This window comes from Cibotium barometz, chromosome 14, assembly GCF_041138505.1.
Source record: "Cibotium barometz isolate CiBa-2024 chromosome 14, ASM4113850v1, whole genome shotgun sequence".
Lineage (NCBI taxonomy): Eukaryota > Viridiplantae > Streptophyta > Polypodiopsida > Cyatheales > Cibotiaceae > Cibotium > Cibotium barometz.
In genome coordinates, this window is record NC_141059.1 from 47,418,950 (window position 1) to 47,430,905 (window position 11,956).

Below are 11,956 nucleotides of genomic sequence, written 5' to 3' on the forward strand. Positions count from 1 at the left end.
CTATTCTCCTTCGATCCTCCTCTCCCAATGTTACATGCACTTTGCACTGTAGTGTATGGTGACAAGATGGCTCATCATCAAGGAGCAGATGAGGACAGTTGTCTGCTCACTTTTTCTATTGGATTACATGCCAGATTAGAGAGATCATAGCACCCCTTGGAGGATTGTAGAGGGTGAGGGTGATTGGTTTTCGGGACACGTGCATGGTACATAAATCCAGCATCGGGCAAGGTGGTCAAGGAGAGATTTTGGCGGTTATGGATTTGGGAGTGACTCTGGATGCCCCTTTCTTTGCATATACAGCAAGGCTCGGCCATAGGATCGAGATGTCGGAGATAGATGGCACATTGGCAACAGCAGCAAACTGGCAGTCTTAGGGCCTATCACAACGCTTCCTTTTAGATTTTTGCAAGAGGCTTTGGGACAGCTTTCGGACGAGGAAGATCACTCTCTTCCTCTGGTGGACAGCACACAGGAGTCTGGCAGTGGGTACATGGGCTGGCACAGTCAGAGGGCGGTTAACAGCTTGCCTGAGGTGCGGCCACCCCCAGGAGTCTTAATGACATTGTCTCGGATTGCTCAAAGCCTCAGCAAATTTGGCAGCGGATTCTCCACGTCTTTGCTATGGACAGGGCATCGACCCGGATTATCACTTGGGGTTGTTGCTTGGGCCACCGAGGCTAGAGTTGTTAGGACTTATGAGGAGGATGGGAGAGGCCATGCCCTTAAGGTCTCCCACCATCGTTGTTGCTTGGGCCACCGAGGCTAGAGTTGTTAGGACTTATGAGGAGGATGGGAGATTTTGGCGGTTATGGATTTGGGAGTGACTCTGGATGCCCCTTTCTTTGCATATACAGCAAGGCTCGGCCATAGGATCGAGATGTCGGAGATAGATGGCACACTGGCAACAGCAGCAAACTGGCAGTCTTAGGGCCTATCACAACGCTTCCTTTTAGATTTTTGCAAGAGGCTTTGGGACAGCTTTCGGACGAGGAAGATCACTCTCTTCCTCTGGTGGACAGCACACAGGAGTCTGGCAGTGGGTACATGGGCTGGCACAGTCAGAGGGCGGTTAACAGCTTGCCTGAGGTGCGGCCACCCCCAGGAGTCTTAATGACATTGTCTCGGATTGCTCAAAGCCTCAGCAAATTTGGCAACGGATTCTCCACGTCTTTGCTATGGACAGGGCATCGACCCGGATTATCACTTGGGGTTGTTGCTTGGGCCACCGAGGCTAGAGTTGTTAGGACTTATGAGGAGGATGGGAGAGGCCATGCCCTTAAGGTCTCCCACCATCGTATTGCAGTATTACTAGTCACAGTCCCACCTGCAGGTGTTTGGTGTCAAGGCTCATTCCAGCGCTGGGAGATTCGTAGTAGCATAGCAGTTTAGCACATCTGGCATCATGCTAGATGTAGCGAGACCATCGAGGGTACCCACACTCCACCGGCTGAGACCATCGCTTCTCATAGACTGGCCAGCCAGAGGAGAAGCATCTCTCCCCCTTATGATCACTTGTTTCCCGCCGTTATATGAGGCGAGTTTGTATTTAACCCTTCGTGGTTGTACTTAGCCCTTTGTGGCTGTTTTCTCTTTAACTAATTGAAGGATCTTTTTCCCGGGAAAAAACATGTAGCAACCTCTTAGAGGTTGTTCACACAACTTTATCCTTTTGGACTTGGATAATGCTTGTTCTCTAACAAACTTGTCTATTCTCCTTCGATCCTTCTCTCCCAATGTCACATGCACTCTGCACTGTAGTGGATGGTGACAAGAGGGCTCATCATCAGTGAGCAGATGAGGACAGTTGTCTGCTCACTTTTTCTATTGGATTACATGGCAGATTAGAGAGATCAGAGAACCCCTTGGAGGATTGCAGAGGGTGAGGGTGATTGGTTTTCGGGCACGTGCATGGCACATAGATCTAGCACCGGCCAAGGTGGCCAGGGAGAGATTTTGGCGGTTATGGATTTGGGAGTGCCCGACCTCTCACGCGGTTGGAGTGGGACCCTGAGAGTGGACGTGGCATGATCCCACAGATCGGGTGGAGACTTTGGATGCCTGTTGCTTTGCATATACAGCGAGGCTCGGCCGCAGGATCCAGATGTCGGAGATAGATGGCACACCGACAACAGCAGCACATTGGCATACTTAGGGCCTATCAGGCTTTGGGACAGCTTTCGGCCGAGGAAGATCACTCTCTTCCTCTAGTTGACCGCACACAGGAGTCTGGCAGTGGGTACTTGGCTGGCAGTCGAAGTCCAGTCAACAGCTTGCCCGAGGTGCGGCCACCCCCAAGAGTTTCAGCGACATTGCTTTGGAATTGCTTGAAGGCTCAACAGATTTGGCAACGGATTCTCCCACCATCGTATTGCAGTAGTACCAGTCACCTTCCCACTTGCAGGTGTTTGGTGTCCAGGCTCATTCAAACGCTGGGAGATTTGTGTTCTAGATGTAGTGAGGCCATTGAGGGTACCCATACTCCACCGGCTTAGACCATCAGGAGCATATGGCTCGACATCATTCATACCCTCCGCGTTCAGTGGGGGAAGCTGCAGGGAGGTTCTGACCGCATGCGGACGCGGCGGGAAGCCTTCTTGAGACTTTGGAGGCCTAGCCCTTTCTTCACAGATAGAGGCGGTGGCCCCATTTGGCACTACAGACCACTTGTGTTGTTGTTCTCCCCTCCCCCCCCCTCCCCCTGTATGAGATAGCCTTCTCCTCATAGAGTGGCCAATCGGAGGAGAAGCATCTCTTCCCCTTATGATCACTTGTTTCCCACCCTTATATGAGGCGAGTTTGTATTTAGCCCTTCGTGGTTGTACTAGCCCTTTGTGGCTGTTTTCTCTTTAACTAATTGAAGGATCTTTTTCGGAAAAAAACATGTAGCCCTTTTGGACTTGGATAAGGCTTGTTCTCCAACAAACCTGTCTATTCTCCTTCGATGGTTCTGTGCATGGTGACAAGATGGCTCTACTCTGAGCACAGAACCATCTTCTTATGGAGCATCTCCATCTCTTGGAGGCAACAACAACAAAACCCACTCCTCCACTTATCCCCGACTTCGTCACCCTCTTCTTTTAGATGGAACAACAAAGACGAGAGGATGAAGCCAGATGGCGGGAAGAAAAAGCAGATAGATGGGACTATGAGGAAGCCCAACGCAAGCTTGAAGAAGACCGGCATTGGACATGTTACTTGAACACCAATGGGAGGCATTGCATCTGATGTATCTAAGTTTTCGCACCCATAGGTGCCACCACCCAGAATCCCATGACATCAACAACCGTCATTTTCTATTGGCAAAGCTAACGGATCCTCACGACAAAGTCCATGTAGCAGCTCTCCACTTGAAGGCAATCACTTGGTGGCAACATTGGTCTAGTATCCATACAGACCATATCACAAGTGTCACCCGTGCTTCAGTTTTCGGGAAAGGTTATCACTTAAGCACAACAGTTAGGGTTATCTGAGTAGGCTAAGATGGATCAATTCATTTGTGGATTAGATCCTAACATCCGGTTCACAGTTTGTAACTTTGAACCCAGCACATATGATCGAGCTTTGACTCTTGCTCAAAATGAAGAAATGAGGATGAACAAAGGTAAGCCTAAACAACCAGAGTCTAGTACCAAACCCTAATTGGGGAAGGGTAATTCGTCTTCTAAGGACACTAAGATGAATCCAGCAGTCCTAGCTCTAGTTCAGCGGGTAAGGAATCCAATCCTAAGAAAACCCCCAAGGAAAAGGCTAAAGCAGGCATCATTGAAGGATATCTTCCTCTAGTGGAGCAAAGGAAGTACCAGTTAGACAATAGATGTTTTTTTTGTCATACCATTGGGCATGGTAAGAAGGATTATCAAAAATGGCAAGCGAAGCAAGCCTCCAAAGAGCCTTCTGCCAACAGTTGCTGCAGTATTTTCCGCTCCTCCAGAACCGCATGCTACCACACCAATACGGTTCAGCTCTTACCTATCCCATGCCATCCGTGGTGCTTGATGCTAAGCAGGAGGGTGAGGCTACAACCACACAGAAAAGCCTGATCCGAGCTTATGGCTCTCCCAAGGGCCGCCATATTCATAGTCTTTTTGACATGCGCAGTTCTGAGGACACTCTCTCTCCCCAGTTGGCTACCAGCATGAGCTGTACTCTAGTGCCCTATCATTTGGAAGTGGATAGGTTTACACCTCGTCTCTGCACCCACATTTCTCTAGAGGCATAGCAGTTTTCTTTTCAAGTTCAAAGGGTCTCATTTCAACGAGATTTCATTGTCTTTGCTCTTTTGGGGTGTGACATGATCTTAGGAATCCAATGGTTTCATCGTTATGAACCCATTCCCAATTGGGAGCATGACACTTTTATTATCTCTAAAGATTTTCCTGAGCTTGTCATGATTTGTGGGGATAGGAGCATTCTTGGCATTCCTATGATTTCTCATTTCCAGGCCCGACGAGCTGTCCTCAAGGGAGTGGAAGGAGTTATGCCCAGACAGCTTCTATCTCATCGATAACAATTGGCTCATCTTCTTCTTCAGTCCCTCAGTTGACAGATCTCCTTTTTCATTTTTAGACATTTTGCTTAAGGATAATCTCCTACCCAGTATTCCACCCTCTCCTCATGAGGATCATCATATTGATTTGGTCCTTAGGGTAGAACCTCCTACAATTTTCCCTATTGTCTTTCCAAGACTTTCAAGGGCAAGCTAGAACAGAAGTCAATACTCAAACATTTGAAACCTGTTCCTTATGGACGCGTTTTCACAGTCAACACAGACCACCAAGCACTTAAGTGGCTCTCGACGATGCCAAATGCCCAGTGGAGTGATTAGCACACGAGATGGAGTCGGCTATTCCACCAGTGGCCGATGTTGTTAGGAGAAACACTCGCATCCAGACCATTTAGGAGTTTACCATTCTCAAAATCTTTGGAAATGACTTGGATAGCATGACCAATCCGCATGTCGATTCTGCAGAGTTTGGTACTCAATACAGTTTGGCCCTCAATTTTGAGCTTGGCCATTATTCAGTTCACAGATAGGCAAATAAGTCTAGACGAGATGTCCACTTTAAGGAAGGGGATAAGGTCTATTTGCATATCACCAAACAGAGATTGAAAAAGGTGGGCAAACTTTGTCCCAAGCTTTCTTTCTGTAGTTTTGGACCCTTTCCTATAGTTAAAAAGTTAAGTGATGTCGCCATGAAATTGAAGTTGCCTAATAGTTGGACGATCCATGATGTTTTCCATGTTTCTTTGCTAAAACCATATGTTAGACTTTGATGTTTTAGATGAACAGCAACTAGACGTGATAGACCAATCAGAAGTCGTTGAGCCTGAGTAGATCCTTCTGCATTGTTGGAAGCATGGTCCCGGTCAAAGACTCTGTCAGTTCTATACGAAGTAGTGAGATCGAGGTACCTGCAAAGCAGTTTGGCTAGACGAAGATTTCTTTCAAGAGTATCCCCAGTTGTTGGTGGACTACTTGGAAGCCGAACGTGTTGCTAAGCAGCGAGACTTGGTAGACGAATTAGAAGTCATTGAGCCTGAACAGATTCTTCTTCATCGTTGGAAGCATGGTTTTGGTCGAAGACTCCGTCAGGTCTATACGAAGTTCCGAGATCGAGGTACCCACCAAATAGTTTTGCTAGACGAAGAGTTCTTTTAAGAGTATCCCCAGTTGTTGGCGGACTACTTGGAAGCCATGAACCTGCCGCCAAGCTAAGCAGGAGGGAATGTCACATGCACTATGTAGTATAGTGCATGGTGACAAGATGGCTAGATGAAGATTTCTTTCAAGAGTATCCTGAGTTGTTGGCGGACTACTTGGAAGCCGAACGTGTCGCTAAGTAGCGAGACTTGGTAGACGAATTAGAAGTCATTGAGCCTGAGCAGATTCTTCTTCATCGTTGGAAGCATGGTTTTGGTCGAAGACTCCGTCAGGTCTATACAAAGTTCCGAGATCGAGGTACCCACCAAGCAGTTTTGCTAGACGAAGAGTTCTTTCAAGAGTATCCCCAGTTGTTGGCGGACTACTTGGAAGCCATGAACCTGCCGCCACACTAAGCAGGAGGGAATGTCACATGCACTCTGTACTATAGTGCATGGTGATAAGATGGCTCATCATTAGTGCAACACTGTACAGCAGTAGAACCCTTTAGGATTTGATGTTTGTCATACGTCGTGACCCCATTGTAATCCTGAGTACAGGATATGTCGGACACGAGCTATGTAGGTCATTCCTCAGCCTTAGTGAGTGAGTGAGTTAGTCAAGTCTCTTAACCCACTTGGAGAGAATCATTCATGCATATAGAGTCAGTAGACAGCCTAAACCATTGAAGAAGCCTTATAATGTCATCAAGTATTTTTACCATGTTTTATAGCATTTTTTACAGCATTTATTACCATTATTCCTCCATTTATCAAGTCGTGTAGCTTTATTTAGCTAGTCGGCCATCTTCACAGCCAACCGACGTGCATATAAATAGCATTGCTTCACATCATTCATTCATCATTTCATAAAGATTCCAGTCTTCAGTCTCTTGGAGCTTCATCGCTTGAGCATATAGAGCATACATCAACAAACGAATCAGCTAGCATTCAGTCAAGGAAGGAAGCGCTTAAATACCTGCGTTTTCAGCCTTCATACAGAATTCTTAAGCATCCATACATATCATCGTTTTGCTACAACCCTATTGGTGAAGGTAAAGCACATTCATTCATTCATTTTCAGCACATAAACACAGCCTAGAACAGTCCCAATCAGATTTGCAGCCTTCCTACATTCCATTGGAAGAGTGCATAGGCTTGAGATCGGTCATCATTGGTGCTTCTACAACCGTGTAGAGTTCGGCCTGACTCTTGGTCTTTCAAGGTCTTGCGTTTGGCTTATCTACAGTCCCAAGTCAATCCATTCATTCTCTTCAAAGATAATAAAGCAAATACTCCTAGCAATAGGAGGGGGCCCTTTAGTGGGTAATTTGGGACCCAATAAGGTGTACAGTTCTATATCTCTCTCCCCCATCTCTTAAAGTTTGAAGTGATAAAAGTGGATTGCTAAAGGCTCGCGAAACTCAAGATAAAGAAGGCGGTGTGAGACTGTGTGACAGGAACCTTCATTACGCATAGTTCCGCTGCATGTTACACCCAAATCAGGTTAGTAAAATTTCATGTGGCACCAATGGCTTACTCTCGATCATCTGTGAAAGTATCATTACTTGCAATCTGCCTATCGTTCCTTTAATCCTCCTCTTCGAAAAAGAAGTGTCATACATCACAGTAGGCCCCGTGAGGGTATCAAGGAGCCAGTGCCTTGGTACTAGATTCTTTGAAGTGAGCTTAGAAGCACACACCGACTCTGCAAACAAGGCAAAGTAGCATAGCCTCTCACACCAAACGGGCTCGGGAAGCTGGTCGCATGATTTAAGATAGGCCAGTAATGTATACGTATGAAGTGACTAGCTCAGCCGCCTTGCCTCTATATAAGGACTACCTAGTTGCAACTTGATGTGAGGTATTAAAGAGCATGATTTAGGTTTTAGCAGGATTTACGGAAGATCCCTCGCAAGACAAGCCCTGAATGCATCAAGGTGTCTATGCAACCCCTCTGCTGAGATCAAAAGCATGTAGTAGAAGGATAGGTACACTGTCTGAGCTAGCTTTTGCTCCTAGGTGTCTGCGTTTGCGTGAGAGAGAGAGAGAGAGAGACAGAGAGAGAGAGAGAGAGGAGAGAGTTATATTAACGTCTATGGAAGACCCCAAGGGCCTATGAGACCAAAAGTAATACAATGGTACCATGGATATATTGAGCCATGGAAAACTAAAAGAAAAAGTAAAATGAAAACATCTGACAGCACATGTGATCATTCAACAGATGATTCTGTGTAGAGTGAGATATGTTGTGATTAGCTAATGACGATACCCGCCTCGGCCAGAACCAATGTGATGGTGGAGAGAGAGGAGTTGTAATGTGAGATGGCTATATGTGGTGAGAATTAAGGAAGTATTAAAAGGGGATTTTCATCTTTCGACTAATTTGAATGCCAATGCCATTCAATTAGGAAGCCTCTTATTAAGTATGAAAGATCCACTAGGGCATGTTCACTAGGAGGATTTGACTCTATTGTGTTTTTGTAAGAGTTTGAGCTCTTTCAAGTGCTTGCACAGCCTGTAAGGGTTTTGTGCCTAAGCATAGTTGTAAAAACTTGGTGTTGGCAAGGTCCAAACCCCGTTCTCACGTTTTTTACCTGGGAGAAGCTGTTGCCAACTCCACTGAGATGTTTGCATCCCAACTTGTGAGCCAACCTTTTCCAACCGTTTTGACAGCAACATTGGAAGCATTGGTTGGGAAAGGCTACATTACTAAGCTTGCACTTGTGAAAATAATGTCTTACCTAGTTGTCAAATGGAAAGATTATGAGTGCCATCCTAAGTGCAGCTGTGTCATTGCCATTGTGGTGCATGATGCATCTTTAAGCAAGTTGTAATCTTGCACAAGGTCCTCCTACTTGTGCAGGTAAGCCTGTCTATGGAACACAACTAACCCTATGACATGGACATCGTGCGGATCCGTTTTCATTTTCATTCTTTGCCGTTTTAAAGAACTTTGGGGATTCCACTCTATTGGGACATTTTGACAACTATGGTTAGGAGAATAATCTGGACTGTCATCTTTATATTGGGGCGTGCAGCTACGATTTCCATTCTGTTGGGACATTTTGACAACTATGGTTAGGAGAATAATCTGGACTGTCATCTTTATAGTGGGACATGCAGGCTCGTAGCTCCCTGTGGCTAACCAATTTTTCCTCTGTTTGTTTTTCAGCCACTCAGTCTATCCAGTCCCGTACGAGTGTTTATGATGGGATGTATTCTATCCTGCAGCTAGAGAATGTGTTTAGCATCGGGAATGATCTAAAGGTTCCATATTTGGTGTGGCTAAATGTCCAGGTATGATGATCTGTTTGAAGTTTGAGAATGCCCATATCGTAAGATATTTTGGTCCCTCTGATGCTCCTTTCTGTTGGTTCTTGCACAGTACCCAGGTTTTTTCAAGGAGCATGGACTTGACATGGCACCGTTTGTGCTTTCAGCAATTGAAGCAGTGCACATTAATTATATCTCGTCACCGGAAGTTAGCTTTCTAAAAAGCATAAAAGCAGCCTCTCAAAAGAGGAAAACAAAGCTAGTTTTCGAGTTTTTGGATGCAGCAGGGGTGGAGCCAAGTACGAATGCAACGTATGGTGATCTTTTGAAGAATTTGGTGGCTATTGCAGGCTTTGCATCGGGCATTCTTGTTCCGAAGGGCTTCATCTGGCCAGTTGATGACGAGAGTCTGTATCTGGAGCCATCGACAACACTAGTGCAGGATGCACACAAAGCGGGTTTAGAAGTGTATGCATCAGGCTTTGTTAATGATGCTCCTCTACCTGTGTATAATTACAGTTTCGATCCCATACAAGAGTATCTACAGTTCGTCTCTGGCAGTGGTCCCATAGTGGACGGTGTCATCACTGACTTCCCAATAACAGCCTCAGAGGCCTTTGGTTTGTGTTTTGATTTTCTAGACTCCTATGAATGGATTTTATGCTAAACTGATTTCTCTCAACTTATGTTAATATTTTACTCCAATAATGCAGGGTGTTACAGTAGCTTTTCTCAAGTGGCATCATCAGAACTAGGTATGAATACTGCACCAATGCTGCAGCTTCTCTTGATGCTAATCTAAACAGGATTGCTTGATGTTAATACGTTTGTGTGCTTCTCAGAAAACAAGGATGTGGGACCTGTTATAGTTTCCCACAATGGAGCAAGCGGGAATTTCCCTGGCTGCACACAGCTTGCGTATGAGGGGGCTATCAAGGATGGGGCAGATTACATCGATTGTCCGATCCAGATGACCAAAGATGGTGTACCAATATGTAGAGAATCTCCAGATCTCTTGTTAAGCACAGATGTTTCACGTCACTCCGAGTTTTTTCCATCACGGCTAAGTAGCATTGCTCAGTTTCAGGAGTCCAAAGGTTTATTCTCCATCAACATGACTTGGAGTGAGATAAAAAATCTGAAAGGTGGGTAAGAGATGCTTTGGTTGGGTCATCTTGTTAATTGATGCGGGGTTGTATGGTGTCCTCTATGATCCTTTATCTGATGGCACTTTTGAATGTATTGTGTGTTATTGCAGCTGTGATGTACAGTCCTGAGCACGAATTTGGTGTCCTTCGAAACCCTGCTTTTGACAGAACACAAGACATCCTTAGGTTGTCCGATTTTCTGGCTTGGGCATCCCAGAATGCATCAAAGGCAGGAGTTTTCATTAACATCCAAGTAAGATTTTTTTGCGGTCTGTGTGTGGGCGTGTGAAAGAGAGAGAGAGTCGTGGGGCCATGCGTGGGCTCAGATTTGGACCATACGTTCTTTCAAATGTAATTTGTTTTACTACTATGTCTTCAGAACAAATCTTTAGAAGGGTTTTCTTTCATGTCACCTCATCTTTTCACTTGACAGTCTACCCTGATGTTTTACCATCATGCAGAACGCATACTTCATAGAAACATCTCTACATCTTGATGTCATCGGCTCTGTTATTTCTGCCCTTGATGCTGCTGGCTATGGAAAGTCATCCCGAATACTAATACAGTCAGAAGATAGTGCCGTGCTTAAGCGTCTCCAACAGTTGACATCCTATACGCTAGTGTACAAAGTCAAGTCAGAGAATGTCTCTATAACGAAGGAAACTGTGCAGCAAATCAAGCAACTGGCATCAAGTGTAACTTTACCAAGAGGATTAATAACGCCAGCAAATGAGTTGTTTTTTTTGGATAACTCATCCAATGTGATTGGGCAGTTTAAAGCTCAGAATGTGACTGTGTATGTCTCTTATTTGAGAAGTGAGTTTGTTGCATTGCCCTTTGATTATGAAGGAGACCCCACGCTAGAGCTCAACACCATGGTGCAAGCAATTGAAGTTGATGGGATTATCACGGATTTTCCTGCAACAGCCAGAGCCTATTTGGGTAATGTCCCAACCCTCAAGGGTCTCTAATAACATATATGGTTGTCCGGTATTGCATGCTAAAAACTGTGTTGCACAAAACCTTGCAGGCAATGAGTGTCGAAACTTGAACCCATCGGCGGATGTATATTCAATGTTTTTAGTGACACCAGGGAATCTGATGACACAAACTGTGCCTCCAAGTAATGTTCCACCAGCTGATCCACCAGCTTCTGAGCTCGCTGTTACAGAGCCTGCATTACCTCCCTCAGTAGTCACAGTTGTATCGCCTACATCTGCCAGTTCTGAAGCACAGGCACCTGCAACGACATCAAATGCTGGTTTTGAACCGTTTCCCTTCTTGTCTACTAGTTTGGTAGTCTTGCTCAGTATGGTTTACATCTTGGTCTTCTGAGCTCCTTTTCACTCTCACATGCCACCAGACCTTTGGTTCGTTTATGAGCTGTATACTGTAGAGTAGGTCTGTTCCATTGAGTAGGCTTGAGTTGAGCAATGACAGCGAACTGTTGGTGATGAACGTGAAGATTGTATCTTCCATCTGGCTGGATAAATGGAAAGGGAAGACGGAAAGGGAAGTTTTGCCTGGGCACGTACACTACTTTGTATCTACATTTCTGTCATTTAATGCATTTCTCATATTTATCCCGGTGTTTGAAATGTGCTTTCCCTGAAGTCATGGTAGCCGGTCGAAGGAGCGAGAATTTGCCATCAAGAGAGGGTACAGAGACTGTCTGCGTCAGAATGGTTGCACCATTGTGACAAGTCAGCCAGCCCTTAGTTCACTCTAACATAGCTGAATCAGCAAATGGCCATTTACCATGTGCCTGCAAATTCTGACTTATGCTAGCTTGTCTGTATCATGAAACATGTCAGCTCCTATCCTCGCTACCCCTGATGGATGGAAGATGGGTCATGTGTCACACTGTCGCAACCCACTTTGCAGTGCAC

General features: G+C 45.5%; 1 protein-coding gene across 1 annotated transcript; it reads left to right on the forward strand.

Moving 5' to 3' along the window:
• Positions 1-8,538: 8,538 nt before the first annotated feature.
• Positions 8,539-11,650, forward strand: LOC147632112 (glycerophosphodiester phosphodiesterase GDPDL7-like). The gene is made up of 8 exons (XM_086808698.1): positions 8,539-8,723; positions 8,819-8,943; positions 9,032-9,539; positions 9,633-9,674; positions 9,762-10,064; positions 10,178-10,320; positions 10,529-11,009; positions 11,098-11,650. The coding sequence occupies exons 1-8, from the start codon at positions 8,636-8,638 to the stop codon at positions 11,400-11,402; spliced, it is 1,995 nt and encodes a 664-aa protein (XP_086664824.1). The 5' UTR covers positions 8,539-8,635; the 3' UTR covers positions 11,403-11,650.
• The last annotated feature ends 306 nt before the right edge of the window (positions 11,651-11,956 follow it).

What these genes read in the sequence shown, in the direction of transcription:
- LOC147632112 (XM_086808698.1), top strand. Translation starts at nt 8,636, where the DNA reads ATGGTTAGGAGAATAATCTGGACTGTCATCTTTATATTGGGGCGTGCA. An exon ending in AACAGCCTCAGAGGCCTTTG is followed by an intron (nt 9,540 to 9,632) that starts GTTTGTGTTTTG and finishes CCAATAATGCAG; the next exon opens with GGTGTTACAGTAGCTTTTCT. An exon ending in GAGTTTTCATTAACATCCAA is followed by an intron (nt 10,321 to 10,528) that starts GTAAGATTTTTT and finishes ACCATCATGCAG; the next exon opens with AACGCATACTTCATAGAAAC.